The 22901-nt window shown below is 59.6% G+C and overlaps 1 protein-coding gene across 1 annotated transcript in view; it reads left to right on the plus strand.

Moving 5' to 3' along the window:
* The window catches only part of Slc29a3 (solute carrier family 29 member 3), a 33401-nt gene that overhangs the window by 8028 nt on the left and 2472 nt on the right, over positions 1-22901 (plus strand). The window contains exons 3-5 of the mRNA XM_077798347.1: positions 10299-10381; positions 15797-16023; positions 20125-20287. Of these exons, the coding sequence (XP_077654473.1) occupies positions 10299-10381; positions 15797-16023; positions 20125-20287 (473 nt within the window). The remainder of the gene's footprint in view (positions 1-10298; positions 10382-15796; positions 16024-20124; positions 20288-22901) is intronic.

The following is a 22901-nucleotide window of genomic DNA, read 5'->3' on the forward strand; positions in this document are numbered from 1 at the left end:
GCCTGTGGGTCCTGGCCCTCGGGGCCTCGCGGGCCCTGATTCTCTTTCTCCCTCCTGATCTCGCCCCCTCCCCTCCTGCACCCCGTCCCCAGGCCCTCCAGGGCCATCAATCGCTCGGTCTCTGCCTTCGATTTTCTTTCTTCCCGCCCGCCTCCCTAGAATCCAGAGGCGATTTCCTGCCCATGTGAGAAGCGGGCCTGGGTCCTGAGCTCAGTGTCGTTTTAAGGTGATGGATCATCACAAGCACCCGGAGAGCCGGACCTAGAGGGGGGTCTCCAGGAGAAGCCGCGGCGTCTTCACTGAGGGCAGCCACGGTCTGCGAAGGGTCTGCGGGGACGGTGGGTGCCCAGGGGCTCTGCTGGACTCCTGCCGGCCCTCTGCATGTGCGTGTGTGTGGTTGTGTGGGAGTGTGTGTGTGTGCAGGCACACGTGTCTGAGGCCTGTGGCAGCCTGTGGTTTGGGCCCATGAGACAGAAATTGTCTGTCTACAGTGGAAACCGTGCACAGGAAGAGGAGGAAGTGCCTGCTGGAGCCAGCCCAGGGCCTCCTCCTGGTGCTCTCCTGGGTTTCCTCCTGTGGAGGACAGCTGGAGCACCCAGACCGCCTCCTGACCACCACCACGTGGCAGGTGGAGACTGATGTGGGCTGCGTGGGCCGTAGGCGGGGAGTGTCCTCGATGGCCTGCTTCCTTCTTTTCCTGGTCATGTGCCGGAGATCAGGCTCCAGAAGAGGAAGGACGGGCCATGGGGTGTCAGCAGTCAGGGAGCCTCGAGTCAGGCATCCTGCAGGAGCTCAGGGTCACCCTGTGGACTTCCCAGGATCCTGGTGTCTCTGGCCCTTCCCTCTGTCTGTCTCTGGCCCTTCCTCTGCCCCTCTGAGGGCACAGAGGGAACAGGAGCATGAAAATCAGAGAAGCCACTTGTCCCTTGTTGGGGTGGCTTCGACAGCAGAGGGGGTGCAGGATGGATGGAAATGCTGTCCCCCCCCCCCCCCGCGTGGTGGGACGGCCCTGGGACTCTGGAGAGCTGGCATTTTTTTCTGCCGACCTTTCAAACTCGCTGGTGACCAGGGCCTGCAGGCCCCCCTCTAGCTTAGACTGGACTGGGGCCAGCAGCTCTGGTCTCCCGGGAGCAGAGGGCAAATGGTCTAGGCTTTGGGGGCCACCCTCTGGCAGCTGCTCAGTTCATGCCTTGACAGTACGTGGCCCAACCGTGGTGACCGAGTCCCAGTATTTACAAAAAAGGTGGTGACCAGATTCGGCCCAGGGACAGGCCTTTGCCCACCTCTGGACTGGTTACTCCTTTATGGATCGCCCCCACGCTGGTGAACCCTGGTCATTCGCAGAGATGCTACTGACCTGTCTTCCATTAATTCTCTTCACGCATTTGCCAACGGTTCCCTGGACTGGATCTGAGGTTCCACAAAGGCAGGAACTGGGCCTGATCTCAGGGCCTAGAATATCAGGGAGCTCAGCCGGTGTGTGCAGGAGGGTGAATTCATCCAGGCGCTGGCGAGGGCCTGTCCTGGGTGGGTGCTGGGCTGGAGGCAAAGGGGAGGGATGGGGGTGTGGTGTGGGTCTGGGGTGGTGCCCAGCATGGACTTCTCCTCTCTGTCCAGGCCACAGCACACCCTGCCCATGTCCATCAAGCCTGGATCTTTGGGGTTATCCTTTATTCCCTTGGTCCCTCCACCCCCACATTCAGTCCATCGACATGTCCTGTCGCTTGAACCTCCAAAAAGTCTCAAATCCCTCTCTCCCTCCAAGGCCAGCCTCAGCCTCTCTGACCACACTGCCTCCCTTGGACTCCTGCCAATCCTCTGCATGTGCGTGTGTGTGGTTGTGTGGTGGTGTGTGTGCAGACACATACCCATCAATTCTCTGTGGTGCCGTAGAAGTGAGCTGAAGACATAAATGGAGAGGCCTTGCACGTCACCTGACAGCCCAGGGGACAGAGGGCTGGGTTTGAGCTGTGTAGCTTTGGGCGAGTTGCCTGACCTCTCTGAGCTTTGGTTTTTTCATCTGGAACATGAGTCTTCCCTGGAAGGGGAGCATGGAGCCATCCGATAGATGTAAAGAGTGCTCAGGACGCAGAGCCGGGAGGGCCTCAGTGAACGCTGTCGGGACCGAGTTAGAATCCTGCGGCGGCTTCCCACTTAGAATAAAATCCCAAATCCAAGTTGCCTTGACCACTGGGAACTCCGGGCAGTCCTGTCCGGGCCCAGCCTCGGTCCCCTTGACACCTTCTCTCCCTGTGCAGTGACACTGGCTCACCCCCGTGGTGGCTTGAGCACACTCAGCTCGTTCACTGAGAGAATGAACCAATGGAGAACTGAGCAGCCCTGGGACAACGTCTCCTGCCCCGTCCTTCCTGTCACTCCACCAGGGGACTCCCTTGTGCTCAGCACTGACTGTACCTGTTGGACATTCTGGAACCTTCCAAAGCTCCCGGTACCTTTGGACACGCATACCCCTCTTCAACCTGCCACCCAAGACCCCCCTCATCCTCCTCTCCATCCTCCCTGGGCCCTGTCACTCCACCCTGGGAGTGGGTGCTGCGGGGAAGCTCGAGGACTTCCTGGGGGCTGCCACCGCCAAGTAGCACAACCCGGGAGGCTGGACGGGCCCTGCTGCTTCTAGCCTCGGGCTCCCGTGGCAGCCTCACGCTAGCCTCTGCGTCCTTCCTCTCCCCGGTCGTCTGTGTGCCCCCCCTTCCACCAACACTGGACACAGGGCTCCCTCCTCCATGATGACTCACCTCCATCATATCTGCAAAGACCTTGTTTCCAAATCAGGTCGCACCCCGAGGTTCTGGGTGGACCTGGATGTGGGGAGCACATCCCAGCACGGGGGAGCGGCAGGCGGTATCAGAGCGAGAGGCAGGAGACCAGCGTGGGTGGGTGGGCTGGAGGCCCGAGGCAGCAGAGTCCAGCTGCCTTTCTTTTTGACCAAAGGGAGGCCGCGAGAGCGCCTCCTGGCGGACGGGGAGGAGCACGCAGCAGTGAAGGAGAGTGCAGGTGAGAGGGGAGAGCCCGTGCTGTCCGCGGTCTCTGTCCCCCGAGGCTGGAGAGAGGACCTCACAGAGAAGAGAAGGTGCCCTCAGAACACGTACCCCCACAGGGAAACGGGGAGCTCCTTCCAGAGGCCTCAGGAACCTGGCTGGTCTTCTGGCAGGGGTTGGTTCTAAAGGATGGGGAGCACCTCTGAGCTTTATGAGGACAAGATTTTGTATAGATATCCACTAAGGATTGAACCCAGGGCACGTAACCACCGAGCCACGTCCCCAGCCCTTTTTACTTTTTGAGACAGCGCCTTGCTAAGTTGTCTAGGGCCTTGAACTTGCAGTCCTTCTGCCTCAGCCTCCCAAGCCTCTGGAATTATAGGCATGTGCCATTGTACCTGGCAAGAAAAGATTTCAGTGACCCCAGTAAGCTCTGGCCTGGAGAAGCCCTGAGAGACTGAGGGACGGGCTGGTGTTGTGCAGATGTCTCATGGGGGCTCTGTCCTCAGGGTGGCAGCCTTGACTCGGTCTGCACTGCCAGAGTCTTTCCAGGCTTCCCTGTGATTCTGTCCCCAGCTTTGTCCTGCCCTCAGGGCCCTGGCCGCTCTCTGCAGCCTCGCTGGACCTGGTCTCCTTGTGGCCCCTGGAGCAGGGGCTGCCCCTCCCACGTCCTCAGCTGGATGCCCCTCCTTTCCCGGACGGATGCCCCAAACACAGGGCCTCAGAGCCCACCCAGAGGACCCAGCACCTCTCCTATAAGGAGCTCACCCTTCAGCCTCCCCAGGGTGGTTTCTGCGGTGCCCTGGGCGAGGGCACCTCCCCTGCACGTTGCAGGCCGCAGGATTCAGCTGTCCGAAGGTGGCAACTCTGCAACGGCAGGCTATTCTCGCCAGCCTGCGCGCTGCTGCTAATTTCATGCTCCTGTGATCCAAGTAACGCTCGGCTGCCTTGAGCCACCACCCCCGGCTGGAATCGCTTTTTCTCGCCCGCAGGAGCCCAGCTGCCCCTGCTGCCCTGGGCGGCTGTGGGGGCTGCACAAAGCGGCCTGGCCCCGGGTCCGTCCACTACAGCTCGTGACTAATTGCCACACTGATTTCAAAGTGCCCGAATGGCATTCCGGGGAGGGGAGGCTTCACCAGGGCTTGCCAGAGATTAACGGGCTCATTTTGGGGGCCCCCCCACCCTGAGAAACCTCTTAATCTGGACTCTGAGCCCAGGAAGTGCTCCCCGTCGGAAAACGGGCTGCACATCTGGACGGCTGACTCGGCCAGGCTTCCAAATTGCACTTGAAGAGCGTCTCTGGCTCTCCCGGTGTTCCCACACGGGGCCAGAGCTCAGCAGATGACAGTGACTTCCTCATCACCATCACATGTGAACTGGGTGCCCCGTGTCCTGGCCAGCAGTGGCTCGTCCCCACTCGCCAGCCGTCGGAGGGCTGCAGACTCCTGGCACCCCAGCCACAGTCTGTCTGCAGTCTGAGTTTTGAGCCCCAACCCCACCCCGGGGGCATCTGCAGGGTCTTGCACAGTCGGGAGGGAAGTGGGGACTTGTGCCCAGGGTGGCCCAAACACACTGTCCTCTCCGCCCCCCCAACTCTTTTTTTTCCAGTGCTGGGAATAGAATCTAAATGTCATGGGTGCCAGGCACGTGCCCCACCACCGAGTCACGTCCCCAGCCGTACCATCCTCTCTAACGCAGTGTCTGCTGAGCACTGACCGTGTCCTCCCTTCCTAGCAGCTGATAGAGGTGGAGTGGGGCCTTTTCCCTGGTTTGTTGAAATGTTTATCTTTAGCTCTGCTCAGATCCACAGGCCTGTGGAAATGCCCTGGGGGATGGGAAGCAGGCTCACCCTGTCCAGGCAGAGGGGAGAGGCATCAGGCCCCGGCTCGGGCAGGCCATCCTGGCTGGGGCAAAGGATAGATGCCACCCACACCGACTCAGTGTGACTTGCCCTGATGGACCTCGGGTCCCTGGGGCTGGCCCCTGCTTGCTGCTGGAGAGGCAGGATGCCTGACTAGGCCACTGGGCAAACAGGTGACACACTGCGGTCCCTGTGATGGAGTCTGGGCTTGTGCAACCATGAAGCAGGCAGCCTCGGGACAGGGCGAGTGGTTCTTGCCTTGGTAGAGTGGCACTGCAGGTGTCCTCCCCGGCCCCTGCCCTCCAGCATCAGACGCCAACCCGCAGCACTCTCCAGGTGTGTGCCCCTGAGGTGCACCCCCTGCTGGCCAGGGGCTGTTCCAGCTCCCTGCTCCCTCACAGGCCCTGGGGAGGGTCTCTGAAGGGGTCTGTGCAGGCCTGGGGCCAGCTGCTTTTGTTTCCCTACTCTGGTCCCCCCACAGGGGCCAGGGATGATGTTCTGGCTCCCTGAGGCTGAGTGTGGAGCCTCTCCCAGCCCCAGATCACTGCAGGGTGCAGATAACCTGGGGAGGCCTGGGCAGACATTCAGTGGAACTTCCCCTTGGTTTCTCAGAGCTGGGCCTCGCCCACATTGGGTTGAAGCTCACAGTGATGGCTGACAGACCCCTCTTGCCTTAGCGTCCTGGAGACGGGTGTGGCTGACAGTCTTTTCTGCCTGTCCCCTCCTTGTGTGTGGACTGGATGGGCAACTCGGGCAGTTGGTCTCAGCTCAGCGGATTCCCACTGGTGAGAGGAAAGCCCCTGAGGTCAGCTCCCACGAGTGAATCCAGCCGGAGCCCCGCGTGGCAAAGCACACCCCTCTGTGCCCGCCAGGCCGTCCCCCTCCTGTTGGGAGGCCTGATCCTTCTCCCTGCACCCCACCTCCTGTGTCTGTGAGGCACGCTCCCCAATATCTCCAGCTGCCATCCAGGAAAGCCTGGGGGAAGGCCCCTGGAGGCCCCTCCTGCCTCTCCCCACACCTGGTCGGTGCTGTGCCCCGGCTCTGGGTCAGCACCAGATACTGAGAGCAGTCAGACACGGCCGCCTCTCTGTCCCCCATCCATGGACCCGCACAGTGCTGCCTCCCAGGGGCCTGGCACCCTTCAGGGAGCAAAGGAGATGCTGGTTGGATGGACAGTGGACACCCAGCCATGGCTGGTGGCCTAGGGAGCCTTGGGCTCCTGCTGGGTCCCCAGCTGCTGGGGCTGGGAACCTGCTTGGGGAGCCCTCACCTCACACTGCCTCTGCCCGACCTCCTTGCTGAGTGCTGCTCTTCCACGTGCATCCCGAGGAGGCCACCTGGCCTGCAGGGTTTGGGTGGCTGTACAACTGCTATCGCACGACTCCGAGGGACTCCGTCCATATCACTGTCCATAGGAGGGACACAGCAGAGCCTGCACCATCACATGGGGGGCCCTGATTCTCCACATCCCTCCACTCCTCCAAGGCTGGGGCTCGCCCTCGGCTCCTGGGGTACACGAGGTAGACGTGGAGATGGCCGCAGGGTGCCTGGTGGGGTAAGTAAAGACCACCTTTGAGGGAACTCGCAGGAATTTTTCCTAAAACATTACATCACATAAATCCCCCTGAGGTGGGCATTCCCGAGCGTTTTGGAGGGCGTGACTGTCAGCTCCCATTAGGGTCTGGACCCGTGCCCCAGTGCCTTTACATCCCCTGCATACACGGGAGGAGGTAATGAGGGGAGCCCGGGAAGGCAGTGGCGGGTGCATCTTCAGGATTGGAATGCCTGGCGCCATTGTTGGGTATTTCTTGGAAAGGCTTCAGAAGCCGAGTGATCCCGGGGAAGTGAGGTGGTGACCGAGACAGCAGATACGAGCTGTGGGACCCCTGAGTGTGCGCCAAGGCTTTGCAGTAGAACAGCTGCCGCCCAGGCACGTGGACCTCTCCAGAGAAGCCCTGGAAGCCCAGCATTTCAGAACAGTTGGTCAATATCTGGCCAAAGAGGGGGAATGTGGAACGCCCCCCCCCCCCCCGCTTCCAAGAGTGTTACCTGGTCCCTTCCACAGCCACTGGGCAGTGCAGAGGCAGGAGGGGCAGGTGTGGTCAGCAAGCTCAGCCTTTCTTCACCTTGTGAGCCACAGACATTGTCACTATGACTGGAAGTTGAGGAAAGGGTCACAGCAGTGTCAGTTGCCAGTGTTCAGGAGACCCTGCTTAGGAGCCCCGCCCCCCAGAACCCTGTGACAAAATGCTACCAACTGAGTGTGAAACCACACACTGACCTGCTCGTGGTCTCTGCAGGTGGCCAGGAGTCTGGGAGTGGGTTGGCTGGGCTTTCGGATTAAATTCCCTGGAGCTGCAATCAGGATGTCAGCCAGGGCTGTGTCTCATCTGAAGCCCCTCGGGAGGAGGGCCACTCCCACACCTGCCCAGGTGGTTGGCAGAATTCAGTTTCCTGCAGGAGACCACCCGCAGCAACTTGGGGTCACCTGCAGTACCTTGCCACATGGGGTTCCCCAGCGTAGCCACCCACGTCCTCAAAGCCAGTGTAGGAGAAATGAAGCCAGCAAGAAGGCTGCCACCATCTTCCATGACACAGAGTGATGTGCACCTGGTCACACGTGCACCAGCCATCAGCCTTGCTTTCTATTCTTGGCTGGAAGCCCCCCTGGGTGAGGCATCCCACAGGGGTGTGAGCACCAGGGGGGGGAGCGTGGGGCCACATTGAGTGCCCATCGCACCTCATTTTGCTAGAACTCTGCATACAGGCAGAAACTGCAGAGAATTAAGTAAAAAACCCACAACATCTGTATATCAGGATGAAGTGGGGGTTTTTTTTGTTTTGTTTTCTTTTTTGGTATAGGGGCGCTTAACCTCTGAGCCACATCCCCAGCCCTTTTTTTGTATTTTAAGAGACAGGGTCTTGCTGAATTAATTAAAACCTCGGTAAGTTGCTGAGGCTGGCTTTGAACTTGTGATCCTCCTGCCTCAGCCTCCCGAGCTGTTGGGATTACTGCTTTGTGCCACCACACCTGGCTGTTCTGTTTTAATGAAAAAGGTCCTCGGAATGCGCCGTGTCCAGCAGATCACCACCTCACTTCCCATCCCTACCAGTTGAACGGTGGTCCAGCCTCAGTTCCTCTCTAGGTAGAACTTGCCTGTCTGGCACGTTCTTTGTGCAGCAGAGAAATGAGCTCAGTCAGCAGAAAGAAAGTCGGAGTCTCTCAGTCAGTTGTCAGTATTTTAAGCTCTCCAACATTAAGAGATGCAGTTCTCTGCTCGACTCTCAACAAACCAGAACATTCAGTTACCTGGAAAATCCCCATCCCTAAAACATTCCGGGAACCTCAGCCTCCTCCAAAAATAAACACAGATTCTGCATCCGGCCTGAGAGCCAGTCAGGGACTTGCCACTCTCGGAGCAGCCACAGCATGAAGGGTGTGTCTTCAAGAGGCTAGCCCCGGGGGTCTGGGTCCACTCCCACCCTGGCACCCCCCTGACTCACGCAGGCCCAGCCACTGTGTCAGGCGGAATTGACTGACTGCCCCGGCCAGTCCAGGCTCTGCTGAGCCCATCAGGGCAGGAACAATGAGGTGGCATCTCAAAGGCCCAGGCTATTTCTAAGGCTCATGGTTGAAGGCCCGCACCGGCAGCGATTATCATTTTAATTGCAAAGCCACCGCGACCTTTTATTCAGGGTGCAGGTTTCAAAGACCACGGCCTGAAAAGAGGCCACAGATGGGTCTCTGCCTGAGACTAGGAGGGGCCCACCCGACAGCCTTCTTTCTTGGTCTCTACAATCATACTCGCCCCCCAAAGAATCTGACCCTCAATTTCCAGGTCTGACTGCGGTCCCACCTCCTCTGGAGCCTCTCGTCAAAGCCACACTCTTTTCATTTTCTCAAGGGGTCACCCCTCCACTCCCCCCCCCTCCTGCCCTCCTACCTGGGACTCCTCGGGTCTCCTCGCTCCTTCCTCTGATTGGGTGTTCTGACACCACCTCCTGTGGAGTCCTGGGCTGCCGAGAGCCTTCCTGCTCCCCAGGGGACACACCCTGTGCTCCTTGGTGGGCTCCGGGATTGGCAGGGCTCTTTGGACTCGAACATGCTCCACACGTGTTGTTCCTGGCACTTGGTCCTCCCGTGGGCTCCCCGTTAGGTGAGCTGGCCGGAGCTGGCCCCGGTGGGGCTCCCACACAGTTTCTGGTTCCTGGTTTAGGGCTCCACGGTGTCATTCCCACAAATCCTCTGTGGCTTTAGACCGCAAATGCTCACTACCTGTGAGCGCTCATCTCCGCTTAGATCCTGTCCCCTGCTGGGGTTTGTGGTTTAACCTACTGTGACCAAAGCCAGAGCAGTCCCCCTTTTCCAGTGGTGGGTTTTGGGAGGTTGTGTTTGTTTTGATTTGGCCAGTGGTGGGGAGGAGACCCCGGGCCTCCAGCATGCTGGGCCAGCACCTTACCACTGAGTCACACCAGTGTTTTGTTTTTATTTTATTTACTTTTGGGTACTAGGGATTGAACCCAGGAGCACCTAACCGCTGAGCCATGTCTCTAGCCCCTCTTTTATGTAGGGACAGGATCAGAGCTTCACCAAGTTTTTGAGGCTGGCCTCAAGCTTGCGATTCTCCTCTCCCAGCCTCCAGAGTTGTGGGGATTACAGGCGTGCCCCGCCTCGCCTGGCCGGTGTTTTGTTTGTAAAGACAGCAATGCTGAGGGGTCATGCGCACAGAGTAAAGTCCATCCTACCGCGGGGCCAGTTCTCAGAGCACTGGCCAGCACAGCGGGTCTCTCCCCGGCATCGTCAGCTATGTGTTCTAGTAGGTTCTAACCAGCACAGCCTCCCTCCCTCTGTGGGCGCTTGCCGTCTTGTCCATGTCCAGAGCTGATGCCAAAATAACGCTCTTTCCCTCATCCTGGCCAGTAGGAGCCACTTCCCAACACGGCTTTGACCTTGGCCAGCTGCTCTGCCAAGGGAGTGAGTCCAGAGCTAGGGTGGCATCTCCTGGCGGGAGCGGGGCTGGCGAGTTTGAAAGGGGGCTCACTTGGTCCCCAGAACTGAGGTCATGGCTGAGTCAGGACAAAACCCGGGGGTCCGTCCCTCTGCATTCTGGCAAGGGGCCAAAGGCTGGAGGGCAAAGCTTTTCTTCTTGACCTGCCCTGAGCCCTGCCCCCACTGCTCAGGGTCCCCGTGGGGCAGGTTGAGGGGGTGGGAGTGGGGGCCTCCCTGGGGACAGGGACAACGTGAGATCCTTCACTGTGACCCGGCACTTAACGGCCAAGTGTTCACTGCTAACATCGGTGGCTGTTGGTTGAGGGACTGAGCATCTGAGGTTGGAGATGGGGGGACCCCATGGGCCTGGGAGTCTGAGGACAGTGGGAGGAGCCCCCGAGGGGCCCTGGTCTGCGGTGGCCTCACCTCCTCCCTTGTGTGCTTCCAGAACTACTTTGAGAGCTACCTGGCCGTGGCCTCCACTGTGCCCGCCTTGCTGTGCCTGGTGGTCAACTTCCTGCTTGTCAACAGGTAGGCCCTCCCCCAGGCGCCCCTCCCCGCGGCCACCCAGGTAGGGGGCAGCTCAGAGGAGTCCTCGCAGCTGGGCCTCAGGTCACTGAGCCACCAGGGCCTGGCCAGGGAGCTGGACTTCCACCTTCCAGCTGCACATGGTGACCAGGGCAGCAGCCAGGAGGGTGGGGACAGCGGGTTTCCTTCCCTCTCTCCTGGGGTCTGTGGAAGCTGAGCCACTGTCACTTCTGACAGCATCCTGCAGCTTCCGGCTGCCTAGAGGAGCCACCACACCAGCTGATATGCCCGAGCCCTCACTAGGGGTAGGGACACTTTCTTTTTTTGGTACCAGGGATGGAACCACCCAGGGGTGCTGAACCACTGAGCCACACCCCCAGCCCCTTTTGGTATTTTATTTAGAGACAGGGTCTCACTGAGTTGCTTAGTACCTCACTTTTTCTGAGGCTGGCTTTGAACTCACCATCCTCCTGCCTCAGCCTCCCAAGCTGCTGGGGTGACAGGCTGCACCATAGCGCCCGGCTGAGAATTCCTGATATTACATTGGTGAGGGTTGGGAGAAGCTCCATGTGGGTGCACCACAGAGGAAGGGATGGTTAAAGAGAATAGCAAATAATCATGACCCAAAGACCCCCGAGGTGACTCTTGCCGTCCATTCTCAACTTGAGTTTACACAGGCAGTTGCCCTAGCAACGTCACCTACGTTTCCCTCAAGTGCTGCTAGGTGATAACATTGACTCCACTGTGGTCCAGGAACCTGGGCTTCTCTCTGGCGCAGCCCACTGGAACCTTCCGTCAGCGATGACAAATCTGTTGGGCTTGGCTCTGATCAATTTGTCGTGTCTCCCTGGATCCCAGGCTGGATCTCAGGCTGAACAGGATTCTCAGGCAGATTTGGGCTCAGGGAATGCCCTTGATTGATTAGTGATGTCTGCTCTGAGTGAAGAAGGAGGGGGCAGCCCCAGGCCTCCCGTGTGTCATCCCCAGCACCGCAGCCTCCCCAAGTGTGCCGTCCTCTGGGCTGAGCCAGGGAGCCTGCTGGACAATGTCCCAAAGCGTGGTGGCTGTCTCTCACTTGTGGTCACTGCTCCATGCTTGACCTGTGGAGGTGTCCGGAAGTCCTCTCTGTGTCCAGGGCCCCCAGACCCTTCTTCCCCATGGCAAGCTGTGTGTCTGAACCTGCCTCGCTCTCCTGTTCCCCGACTACCATCAGTGTCCTCCTGGGGCTGAGAGCAGGGGGGACACCCTGCAGAGATCCCGCCCCCGAGAGGGGAGGGTGGTGTTGGGGGCAGAGCCAGACCCTGGCAGCCCCCAGCGGGGGAGAGGCGGGGGTGGGGTGTGGCCATGGTAGTGGGAAGCCCCCAGGGTGGGCTCCAGGAGCAGGGGCTTCTGCCCAGCTGGGTGACCTGGCACACATGGATGGGCACTGCCATCCCCTTAGGTCCGAAGCCACCTTCTGAAACCTGACGAGGGTGATACCCCCTTGGCATCTCACTCAGGACGCACAGCCAGCCAGCGGGGAGGCCCTGGTGTGACCCTGGGGATCTGCCCTGGCCTGACCCGGATCTGGTGGGGGGGGGCTGGGCACTGCGGGAACGTGCTCCCAGCCCCGTCTGTTCCCAGGCTGGGAGAGGACCCTCTGGGGCTCGGCTGTTTCTTATTTAATGTGCGAGATTGAAATGTCTCCTGCTCTCCCTCCTGGAGCACCCTGGCTTTCTCTGACTGGCTCATCCATAATCGCCAAGTGTTTTATTATGTTAAATCTGCAGCATCATAAATACTTATGAGGAGGATTTACATTTTGGAGACTTATGAAGAAACTGTCCCCTGGGGTCCTGAGCCCTCCCTTGTGGTGTGGGGGCGAGGGGTGGGGGTGGGGAACCGGCAGCCTGGGAACCGTGGACGTCCCTCTCCAAGAGTCTTCACGTTGTGTGGCCTGCCCCAGGCTCCTGGGCTGTCATCTTGGCCATGCCTTGTCCCCAAGTGGAACTCTGACACCAGGGCACATTCTCCTGGACCTTCGCTAGTGTCCCAAGAGCATCACTCTCCCTGGGGCCACTTTCCTACCCTGGGGGAGGAAGAAACAGAGACAGGCAGTGTGCCCCCCCGAGCTCTGGGGTGGGGTGGCTGAGCCCCCCACATTTCATAAAGCCTTATGGGCATTGGAAATGGCCTCTGGGATCCCCAAGGTCCTAGGGCAGTGGGCGGAGACTCTGGTGCAGTTGAGGCTGCAGATATCTAGGTGGGAAGGCACCTGTGCAGGTGAGGCTCCACACCCTGCCTGGGGGAGGGGTGGTGGGAAGGCACCTGTGCAGGTGAGGCTCTACACCCTGGGGGAGGGGTGGTGGGAAGGCACCTGTGCAGGTGAGGCTCTACACCCTGGGGGAGGGGTGGTGGGAAGGCACCTGTGCAGGTGAGGCTCTACACCCTGGGGGAGGGGTGGTGGGAAGGCACCTGTGCAGGTGAGGCTCTACACCCTGGGGGAGGGTCTGGGCTCTGGACTGCTCTGCTTTTGTGTTGTGGTTGGCATTGGCCTCGTCCCCCGCTGTGTACCCTTGATCTCTGCAAAGCCACCTTCTTGTTCAAGCCACTAATTTCCCTGTGGTAAAGCCCTGGGGGCTCTGCGATTTAGCCCCCATTACTGCCAGCTTTTCCATCATTGTGTCTGGGAGACCGGTGTGGGCAGCCGGCCACGGCCACACCCAAGGGGTGGAAGGCAGGTAGTGTGGGGGGACGAGGCCAGCGCGAGGAGCGGCCCAGCACCACTGCCCTCCCGGGTTGTCAGACGTGCTTCCCAGCAGACCTTTACCAGGAACTGGTTGGAATCTTTTGGTATTTTTCCCCACCCTCTGCATTCACTTGTATTTCCCCTGGTTTAGAATGCTCCATTATTAGAGACCTGATTATTCGCTATTCTAGGCTTTTCTTTTTAGAGAGGAGACAGAGGCTCAGAGAAGTTGAATATTCACCTGGGATCACACAGCGAGCTGGGCAGAGTGTTGCTGGCTTTGTCTCTGGGGTGGGTGAGGCAGCTCGGGGCAGAAGGCGAGGCCCCTGGGTGAGACTGGAGCATGAAGGATGACCCTGAGCATCAGGGCCAAGGCTTGACCTCCAGCTTCCCGGGTGTCTGATTTGCTCTGACAGTAGACGCTCAGTGGCTGCCCACCCGGCAGCTGCCTTGGCTGAAGCTCCTGTGTACCCGGCGAAGGTGTGTCTTAGTGGGAGTCTCAGTGGGCATCTTGGTGAAGTTTCCCAGAAGCAGACCCTGAAACAAGGGAGGGTCAGGCGGAAGGAGGGGACACCCACCAGCCCAGCCACCACCAGGGAGCCAGGGCTTAGTGCTGCCCAGAGCCAGCAGAACACACCAGGTGGGAGCTGGGGTGTCCCCCGCCAGCCCCTCCAGGCGTCATCGCTGAAGCCTGCTCTTAGTGCTAAGCACCTGTCACTTCCAGCCTGCCTCCTGCACCAGTGTGACAAGCGAAGGCTCGTGGGTGGGCACAGCAGCGTCCCTGGGAGCTCCTGCCCGTCCTTCTCCAGCTTGCAACCCTGACGGACCTCTGTGTTGGTGGGTGCGCTTGAAACAAACATCAGAGACTCCAAAGGGCTGAACTCGTTCTTTAAATTCAGGTCAGAGCTGCCCCAGGCGTGATCGGGCCTAGGGAGTCCCCTCTGCCCTGACCCTGGGCTCTGCCAGTCCCCACGGCTCATCTCTGGCAGCCTCCCCTCCCCCCACACAGCTGCCAGGGCGACTCCTGGCAGCCAAATAGACGCTGCACGGAGCTGCTCCCTGCCACCTCCCAGGTCAGTCCTGGGAGAGAGCGGTGGCCCTGAGCCGGTCACACGCTATCCCTAATCCAGCCACTCCCAGTGGCCAGGAGCTCTGGACGCTCTCGTCACCTGGGCTGGGTCTGTGCCTGTTGTGTGAGGTTGGGGTGGTGTAGGTGACAGGGCCGGCCAACAGAGACCCCATCCCCCCTGAGGACCAGGTCCTGGGCTGGCAGGATAAGGAGGCCCTCGAGGGCCGGCTCTGTCTCTCTCCAGCCTTGTCCCCTGCTCTCCTCTCCATCTTGTCTGCAGCCGGAGTCCGCTGTCACTTCTGTGAATGCGCACAGGTGGACAGTCTTTCCAGACCTGTGTGCCCAGCCCAGGGCCACTGCCCCTTCTCTCCTTGGGGCAGGATGGGTCGTGTGGCCCCCGGATGCCCCATCGGCTCCGATGGCCCTCTGCTGGGGGAACACAGGGCCTGTGCTGCTTGTCCCCTGCCCGCTGCCTGCACAGCACTCGGCACGCGGTGCTCAGGGCCAGCTACCCACGACTCCTCTGTAGCCAGGCCTGTCCCTGCGCTTCCTCGGACTTCCCTGTCCCCCTCACAGTGCCCAGGCTCACCTGCCCTCCCACCCGGGACCCGGAGGAGACTCAGGTTCACTGGGGCCCTTTCCTCTCGTCCTCTTGCTCCCCCTCGTGCCCACGTGTCTGTGTGTCCTTTCCGACCTTCCACGTTTGTCTTCCTGTCTACTCTGGCCTCTCTCTCACTCACGGCCCCACCCGCCCCGGTTATGGGAGAGTGAACTAGATCTGGGTGGGGCTTGGTCTGATCTGATGGCCTCAGGGCCCTTGAGATGGTGCTGTCCCTCCTGGAAGAGAAACCGGGCCTTTCTCTCAGGGCCTCCTTCCCCGCTGTCCTCCTGGGTCCATGGAGGCTGGGAGGGGGCCAGGGCTTAGGTGTGGTGTGGCATTAGGGGCACCTGGGGCCTGGCCCTGGGCACACCAGCTCTGCCTTGGCTGCTGCCCTCACAGTTGAGACCATCCTGGCCCCCCATGCTGTGCCACTCGGAGTCCCTTCATCCCAGGAAGCCATTGGGTACCCCCTGGGGCCCAGCCGAGTGTCCTTGAACAAGTCCCTTAAGCTCTCTGACCTCAGGTTCTCTAGCCATGGTGTCAGAAGGGACCTAGCATGTAGAAGAGTGGGCAGCCCAAGTTAGGGACTGTGAGTGCCGTGGTGATGGCTGGCGATGACAAAGCTCTCTTCCCCTCCCGCCCACCGCCCACCGAGAGTTCCTTCGGGAAGCGCAGGGTGGTTGCTCTGGGTACTCAGCAAAGCCAGCGGGAGCACAGCTTGGGGACAGGCAGAGCAGGGGGCTTAGCAGGCACCGACCCTCGCAGCCAGTGAGCTGAAGAGCAGAGTGTCCACGGAGAGGACACCCGCACTGCCCCTGCCCCTGCTGTACACCGTTTGTCTCCCTGGAGCCCCCACACCCCTGAGTGCATCCTCCCCCAGGTGCAGATGCTGAAGCCGGGGCTCAAACCCAGGCTTCTGGACGCAGAGTAGACGTTGACACCCAGCTCCCCCCCTCCCCAGCACCACCCTCAAGCCACGCCGGAGGTCACATCTAATGGCTCCTGTTGTCTTCACCGCAGGATTCCCGTCCGTGTCCGTGTCCTGGCCTCCCTGACTGTCACGCTGGCCATCTTCGTGGTGATGACCGTGCTGGTGAAGGTGGACACCTCCTCCTGGCGCCACGGCTTTTTCGCTGTCACCATTGTCTGCATGGTGATCGTCAGTGGTTCCTCCACCATCTTCAGCAGCAGCGTCTACGGCCTGACCGGTGCCTTCCCCATGAGGAACGCCCAGGCACTGATATCAGGTGAGAGCTGCTCCGCTCTGTGGCCCGGGACCGGCCCTGGGAGCCCACTGGAGGCCGGAGACCGGAAGCTGGCAGCTACCCTGAGCTGGGCTAGAGCAGGGGCTTGGGTTCCACCTGGACCTCCTCATGGCTGCTTGGGCTTCCTGGTGGCATGGTGTCCAGGCAGCAGGTTGTGTGTCCCCAGAGGCTCAGGCAGCACATTATTTTTGACGGAGACCTGCAGGATCACTTCCACCATAGCTGTTCAGCCACTTAGACTCAAGGCCACCCAGGTCTCTGTGGGAGAGTGTGGCCGTCACACCAGAAAAGGAACAGGAGGGAGCCGCAGTCGCAGTCACTTATGAAAACCAGGTCGCCTTCCAAGCGCCATTTCTGAACCAGCCTTTCTTTCTCCCTTCCCTCCTCCTTCCTGTGTCTCTTCCTGCCCTTTCCTCTCCACCCTTTTTTCTCTTTCCTCCTTTCTACCTGCCTTTTCTTCTTTCCATTTTATAGAGGACCCGCCCGGTGCCAGGGATTCAGAGGTGAACGAGATGTGGCCTCTCGGAGCCGATGGCCTAGTGAATGGGCGCCTCGGTCACCTGGACTTGGGCCGTCCCTGGGCTGGCTCGTGACCGGCAGGGGTCAGCCCCCAGCTGAAGTTTCCATGCAGATGCTGAGCCTGTTATCAGGACCTCGGCTGTTTTGTCCCTGTCCCCAGTGACCCCTCAAGGTAAAACAGAGCTGGGTCAATCAGCCTCTGAGTTTTCCCCGGAAATCACCACCCCTAGAGCAAGCCCCGAGGCTCGGCCTCTCTGTGTCCCCATGTCTCTAATGCACAGAGGAGGGCTTTCAATGTTTGCCGACTTGAGAAGAATTGTGTAGACCGTGTGCCGTGCCCATTGGGTCAGGATGCCAGGTGCTACGTGGCAGGGATGACAAGTACCTTGATGAGCAGATCCCCCTCCCGGGCCCGGTGCCAGGGCCAGACATCACTAGTAGATCCCTATCTTTCCTCCTGAGCCTCTAAATCCTTCTCAACACGGCCCTTGAGGCAATTACTCGGGCAGGATCAGAGTCTAGATGTGAGTTCCGGTCTGTTTGCCATCTTTGATATGGGATTAGGCTTCTGGCTCTATTCTGGGAAAACCTTGGGCCTAAAATAAAATAAAAATGGACTCGTGGCTGAGTTTCCTACGCCTAGTCCACAGGCCCTCGCCGTGCTTCAAGAAGGGCAGGTCTGGGCCGAGGGAAAGGGCCACCAAACAGTAATCCCCTGACACCCTTGGCCTCAAAAAGAGGCTCTGACCCCCTCACCTCCCTCCACCGAGCTGGAGGAGGGCTCTTCTGTGTGACTTCAGTCCTGCTGGCTTCCGCTCCAGGGGCCAGTGACCAGACACCATGGATGTCAGCAGTGGCCCTTCCCGATTAATCCTTCCCCAGAGGACCACCCAGGAACGAGTGGATTCAAGATGGAGCATTAGGGCTTAGACTTTGTGGTCATGACTGGGTGCAGCCCCCACCAGGGGTGTCCAGCATCCTGGACATCCGAGGTGGCTCCAGCTCCCAGAGCCCCAGCATCCCTTTCGTTTGGGCCCATCTGTGAATTCTGGGCGTGTTGGCATCTGAGGAACAATTCCTTTGTTTGGAGGGTGTTTTTTTTAAACCTCTCATTTGCATGTATTTCCATAACTGATGAGATAAAAGCAGGGAGTCATGAAGGATGAGCTCCCGGAGGCCTGGTTTGTTGTTGATGATAAAATTGCAAATTCTCCACAAGTTGGTAAGGGAGAGGGGAATCAATAGGCGGGACGTTAAGATCTCTCCTCCGGGCAGCGGCGGAACGTCTTACGGCATCCAACCCCGGTTCTTAGGAAACGTCCAGGTGGGGATTACAGCTTCTCAGGAGTAGGCCCCCTCTTGGCAAAGGGTTTACCCTGTTGTCGATGCTTTGATGTGGAAAGGACGGAAATAACCACAACCTAATTGGGAACGTGAGAGGATTTACTTGGAATTTGGACCCTGTCTGAGTCGGGCACCATTCTGAGCACTTTGCATGTAATAATCCTTTCATTCTTCAGGATGGTCCTGAGAGGTGGGTCTTACTAACGCCCCCATCAGAAAATGGGGAAAATGGAGGCACCGAGAGGTTCTCTGACTTCGCAAAGGTCACACAGCTAGAAGTAGCAGAGCTGAGACTGGACTGGGCTTTGAGGCTCTGGTTCCAAGGTCTGTGGTCTTAGTCACTCTGCAGATTTGGGTATCTGCAGCCCCAGCCCCAACCCCAGGCCCCACCTAGGCTAATGGAATGGATGCTGGGAAAGTTGAGGGAAAGAATTGTCAGCCAAGTGCGGGTGATGCCTGCCTGAATCCCAGAGGCTCGGGAGGCTGAGGCAGGAGGACTGCAAGTTCAAAACCAGCCTCAGCAACTTGGTAAGGCCCTAAGCAACTCAGTGAGACCCTGTCTCTGAATAAAATATAAATAGGGCTGGGGATGTGGCTCAGTGGCTAAGCACTGAGTTCAATCCCTGGTAACAAAAAAATAAATAAAAAAAGAATTGTCCATTGGGGCCAAGGCCAAGGCCATTCCTCATGTAGAGGCTCTGGCTGAGTGTGGGTGAGGCAGCAATGGGGCATTGGGTGGCGGGGCCTCTACTGTCCTGCTCCCAGTCTGCCCCACCCAGCAGTGGCCAAAGAGGTGCCCAGTAAGAGCCGCCCGGGGTGGCAGAGCAGCTGGTGCCCACATGGGCCAGCCTGCCCCACCGTTCACGGTCAGCCTCCTTGCCTCTCTGAGATTCAAAATCCCGACGCCCTAAGGCCAGCAGACACATCCCGTCCACCCAGGGGTGGACACACTCACAGGCATCAGTGTGTGGATAGCAGTGTCCCCTCTTCCATCCGTCATCCCCCTCCCCCCCTCTGCTGTCTCGGGATGGACAGGACAAGCACTGGCCCCCGCTTTTCGGGCAGAGCGAGGCAGGGGTGACTTGCCCGTCACACTCCTGCAGCTGACCCCCGCGGCTGGCACAGACTGACTCCCATGGCTGAGGCTCCCGAAGGAAAGGAAGACACACCCTGGCCTCCCAGACACAGCCGAGTGATGAGTGACGTGGCAGGGAAGGGAACTGGCACTTGGTGACAGTTGGCCGTGTGCCGGGCACTTTCTGGGGACCCTCTCGTGCAGCTGTCAAAGCAGCCCACGGGCATCGCGGTTCCGTCTTACAGACAGCAGACCGTGGCCCTGAGAGTCCTCCTGGCCTCCAGGATCAGGGCGAGCGAGGCCCAGTCAAGGGCAGATGTGCATCCTGGGCTCGGGGTCCCTGGGCTTGGGGTCCCTGGGCTCGGGGTCCCTGGGCTCGGGGTCCCTGGGCTCGGGGTTCCCTGGGCTCGGGGTCCCTGGGCTTGGGGTCCCTGTGCTCGGGGTCCCTGGGCTCGGGGTCCCTGAGCTGGGGTTCCCTGGGCTCGGGGTCCCTGTGCTCGGGGTCCAGGGTCGCCCTGCTAGGTCGCGCCACCCGGCACAGGAGAAGCGTTGGGTAGCAGTGAGGGGCATGAGGTGACCTGAGCCAAAGCGCTGGGCAAGGTCCTTCTGTGTGGGGGTGGCTGCCTGCTTGTGGGTGAGTGTGTGAGGCTATGCACATGGGTGTGTGCATGCGTGTGCTCCGGCCCACGTTCACATGGGGCGGCCCACAGCTGCCTTTGGGTAGGGGAGATTCCGTGGCAGGGAGGACTGCTGGAATGTCCCCCAGCCTCTCCCCGCTGGCCAAGCACAGAGGAAAGGAGACCCCGAGCTCCCGGGGATTCCCGTCCCTGGGATCTAAACCGTCAGGTCCTCCTGGGAGGGTGGCACGGGAGGAGGCCAGGGCCAGGGGGAGCAGGGCAGGAGACAGGTGGTGGCCTCCGTGGAGGCCAAGTCCAGCACAGAGCAGGGAGCTGGACCAGGGATGGGGACGAGCCACCCCTCTGAAACTCGGCAGGACCCCTTCCTGTCTGCCACCACTTGGGGACACTGAGAACGATGGCCTCTTTGACCCTGGAGGAATTTAATTTTGGTCTGAGTGGAAAGGGGCCCTGGAGTGCTCCCCTGTGTCCTCCTCAAGTGACTCCATGGTCCTCTGCCCCTTGCAGGAGGAGCCATGGGAGGGACCATTAGCGCCGTGGCCTCGCTGGTGGACCTGGCGGCGTCCAGAGACGTGACGGACAGCACCCTGGCCTTCTTCCTGACGGCGGCCGCCTTCCTGGGACTGTGCCTGGGGCTCTACTTGCTGCTGCCCAGGCTGGAGTACTCCAGGTGAGGCCCTGTCGTCCGCCCTTCGTCTTCCTAAGTGGACAGCCTCAGCTCTCCGTGTCTGTGTTCCTCATCATCCAACAGGGTCATCTGATACCCTGGGGTTTTTGGTCGTGGGGGCTTGGTCCTCGATGGACCCCAGGGTGCTTTACCACTGAGCCACACCCCCAGCCCTTTTTATTTTGGGACAGGGTCTTGCTCAGTTGCTTAGGGCCTCACTAAGTAGCTGAGGCTGGCCTCGAACCTGTGATCCTCCTGCCTCAGCCTCCTGAGTTGCAGGCTTGTCGGTGGCCTTCTTTATTACTTGCACCTGCCCCAGGGTGAGCGGGGTCCTCTGTATCCCAGGGCCTCCTGCTGCACCTGGCCTGCAGCAGTCCGTCAGTCAGTTGGCCTGGTCACTGGTGTGAGCTGGCTGCAAGCCACACCCCCAGGCAGTGGGTGTCTGCAGGTTCAGGGACAGGGAAGGAGGGGTAGAAGTGGGGCCTGAGCGACAGTAAGAAGCCACAGCTCCCGTTCACCCCGCACCCTCTGGGCCAGCTCAGGGTGCCCGCCTGGCTTACTGCTGACACACCCGGTTCCTCTTAGTGTTGCTGTTCTTTATGGTCATTCCCACGTACAGGTGAGACCCAGGGATGGGAGCAGTCAGGGTACTCCCCTGGGTCCATAGCCAGCCATGGCAGAGCAGGGCCTGCAGGTCCCTCCCAGCCTGCACTTCCCACCACTCACTGCCCCAAGGGTGTCTTCTGCCCTCAGGATCCCCTTTCGTGCCATGAGGGTCTCTCTTTTTTCCTTTCTCCAGTTCCTCCTCTTCCTTTCTTCCTCCTACCTGCTCTTTAAGAAACCAATCTTGCCAGGAGCAATGGCACACGCCTGTAATCCCAGTGGCTCGGGAGGCTGAGGCAGGAGGATCTCAAGTGCAAAGCCAGCCTCAGCAATTTAGTGAGGCCCTAAGCAACCGAGGGAGACCCTGTCTCTAAATAGAATACAAATCAGGGCTGAGGATGTGCTCAGTGGTCGAGGGCCCCTGAGTCCAATCCCTGGTACCAAAGGAGAAACCAGCCTCTGGCTTTCTCCCGAGTTTTATCCTTTCCAAAGCATCTTGTAAGCCCTTTTCTTATCTGACATAGGGAGGCAGGAATTTTCCCTACTTTACAGGTGACAATGCTGAGACCCAGAGGAGGCCAGGTTTCCCTGGGCCCCACAGAGGGAGCCGGCTGGGCTGCCCCCTTCCATGGGAACCTATTCTGTGAGGTGGCCTGTGAGCTAAGCAGGTTAGGTGCCTATTTTTTTGTTTATTACCAATTCTTCTTCTTCTTCTTCTTCTTCTTCTTATTATTATTATTATTATTATTATTACAATTATGATTTTTGTTTGTGACACTCTGTGGTCATCGTTGATTTTGCCACTTTACACCTGAGCCCCAGGGAGCTGTGCTGGGTGGCCACCTGGCGAGCCACCGCAGGCCCTGACCTTGGGCAGTGCAGGGAGCCATCCAGCCCTGGTCTGTGGCCGTGGGCTGCCCTCCTCCTTCGGGGTTGCTCACCACCTCAGCTGGCCTCCGAGGCTTCAGGAGGAGAGGACTCAGCCGTGGCGTCCCGCAGTGTCCCGGGCGCAGACCCCTGAGCCCCACTTGCCCTGCTGTGGCTCACTGTCCCGGTCCCCTCCACTGCCTGGCACCTTGTCCTGCTTTTGAGATCATTTTTGAGACCCTGGATGAACCTGGGAGGAGAGTCCGCACCCTGACCCCAGTGCTCTGGGTGGCTGTTACCGAAGCGCAGCAACCTCTGGTTCACCTGGGACTTTAGTACCAAACCAGGCAGCCTCGTAGGTCAGCCTGGGCGCCAGTCGCATCTGGGCAGGTGCAGGGCCTCGGAGCTGAGAGTGTGAGGCAGAGCCCCCGGGCCAGGCCGCCTGCACAGACTCCTGCTTCCTTGTTGATGAGAACTCAGGCCCAGCGGCCGGCCTTGTCCAGGCCGGAGCTCCCAGACAGGGCTGGCTCCCCTAGCTGCTCCGACTGCACCTGACTGAAAGGAGCCCGTGCTGCGCTCAGAGGAGGGGTTGGGAGCCTGTGGGGAGGAGCTCGACCCCAGGGACTTGGCCTGCAGCTTCTTAGAGCAGCCTGGAGGGCAGGACCCAGCACGGAGCCAAGAGGGAAGTGGGACTTTTCCTGTCCCTGATTGGGAAACATGGTTCAAGGCCCCTGCTCAGCATCACAGGGAAGGACTGGGAGCAGCACTCCCACCCACTCACGGGGCAGCTGGAGGCTCCCAGGTTGGGAAGACTGGCAGAGACTTTGAACCCCCAGAGCTCTGTCAAACCTCCATCTCAGAGGAAGAAACCAAGGCCCAGGGTCACACAGGGGGACGGAAGCAAGGCTGAAACCAAAACCCAGTTGTCACCACGCTGTGGTTTTCCCCCACACATGTACCCCAAGCCCTTATGTTGGATCTGTGTTAATAGAGTCAGCCTGTTTCCTGGCTTTCAGATACCTGAGGCCAGAGAAGTTAAGGGCTCAGGCAAGGTCACACAGCAAGGCAAACTAACCGAAGCAGAAGTTGAAAAGATTGACGGTATTCAGCACTGAAGATCAGGTGGGGCAGACACTGCTGTGGGGTA

The sequence above is a fragment of the Urocitellus parryii genome, chromosome 5 (assembly GCF_045843805.1).
Source record: "Urocitellus parryii isolate mUroPar1 chromosome 5, mUroPar1.hap1, whole genome shotgun sequence".
Lineage (NCBI taxonomy): Eukaryota > Metazoa > Chordata > Mammalia > Rodentia > Sciuridae > Urocitellus > Urocitellus parryii.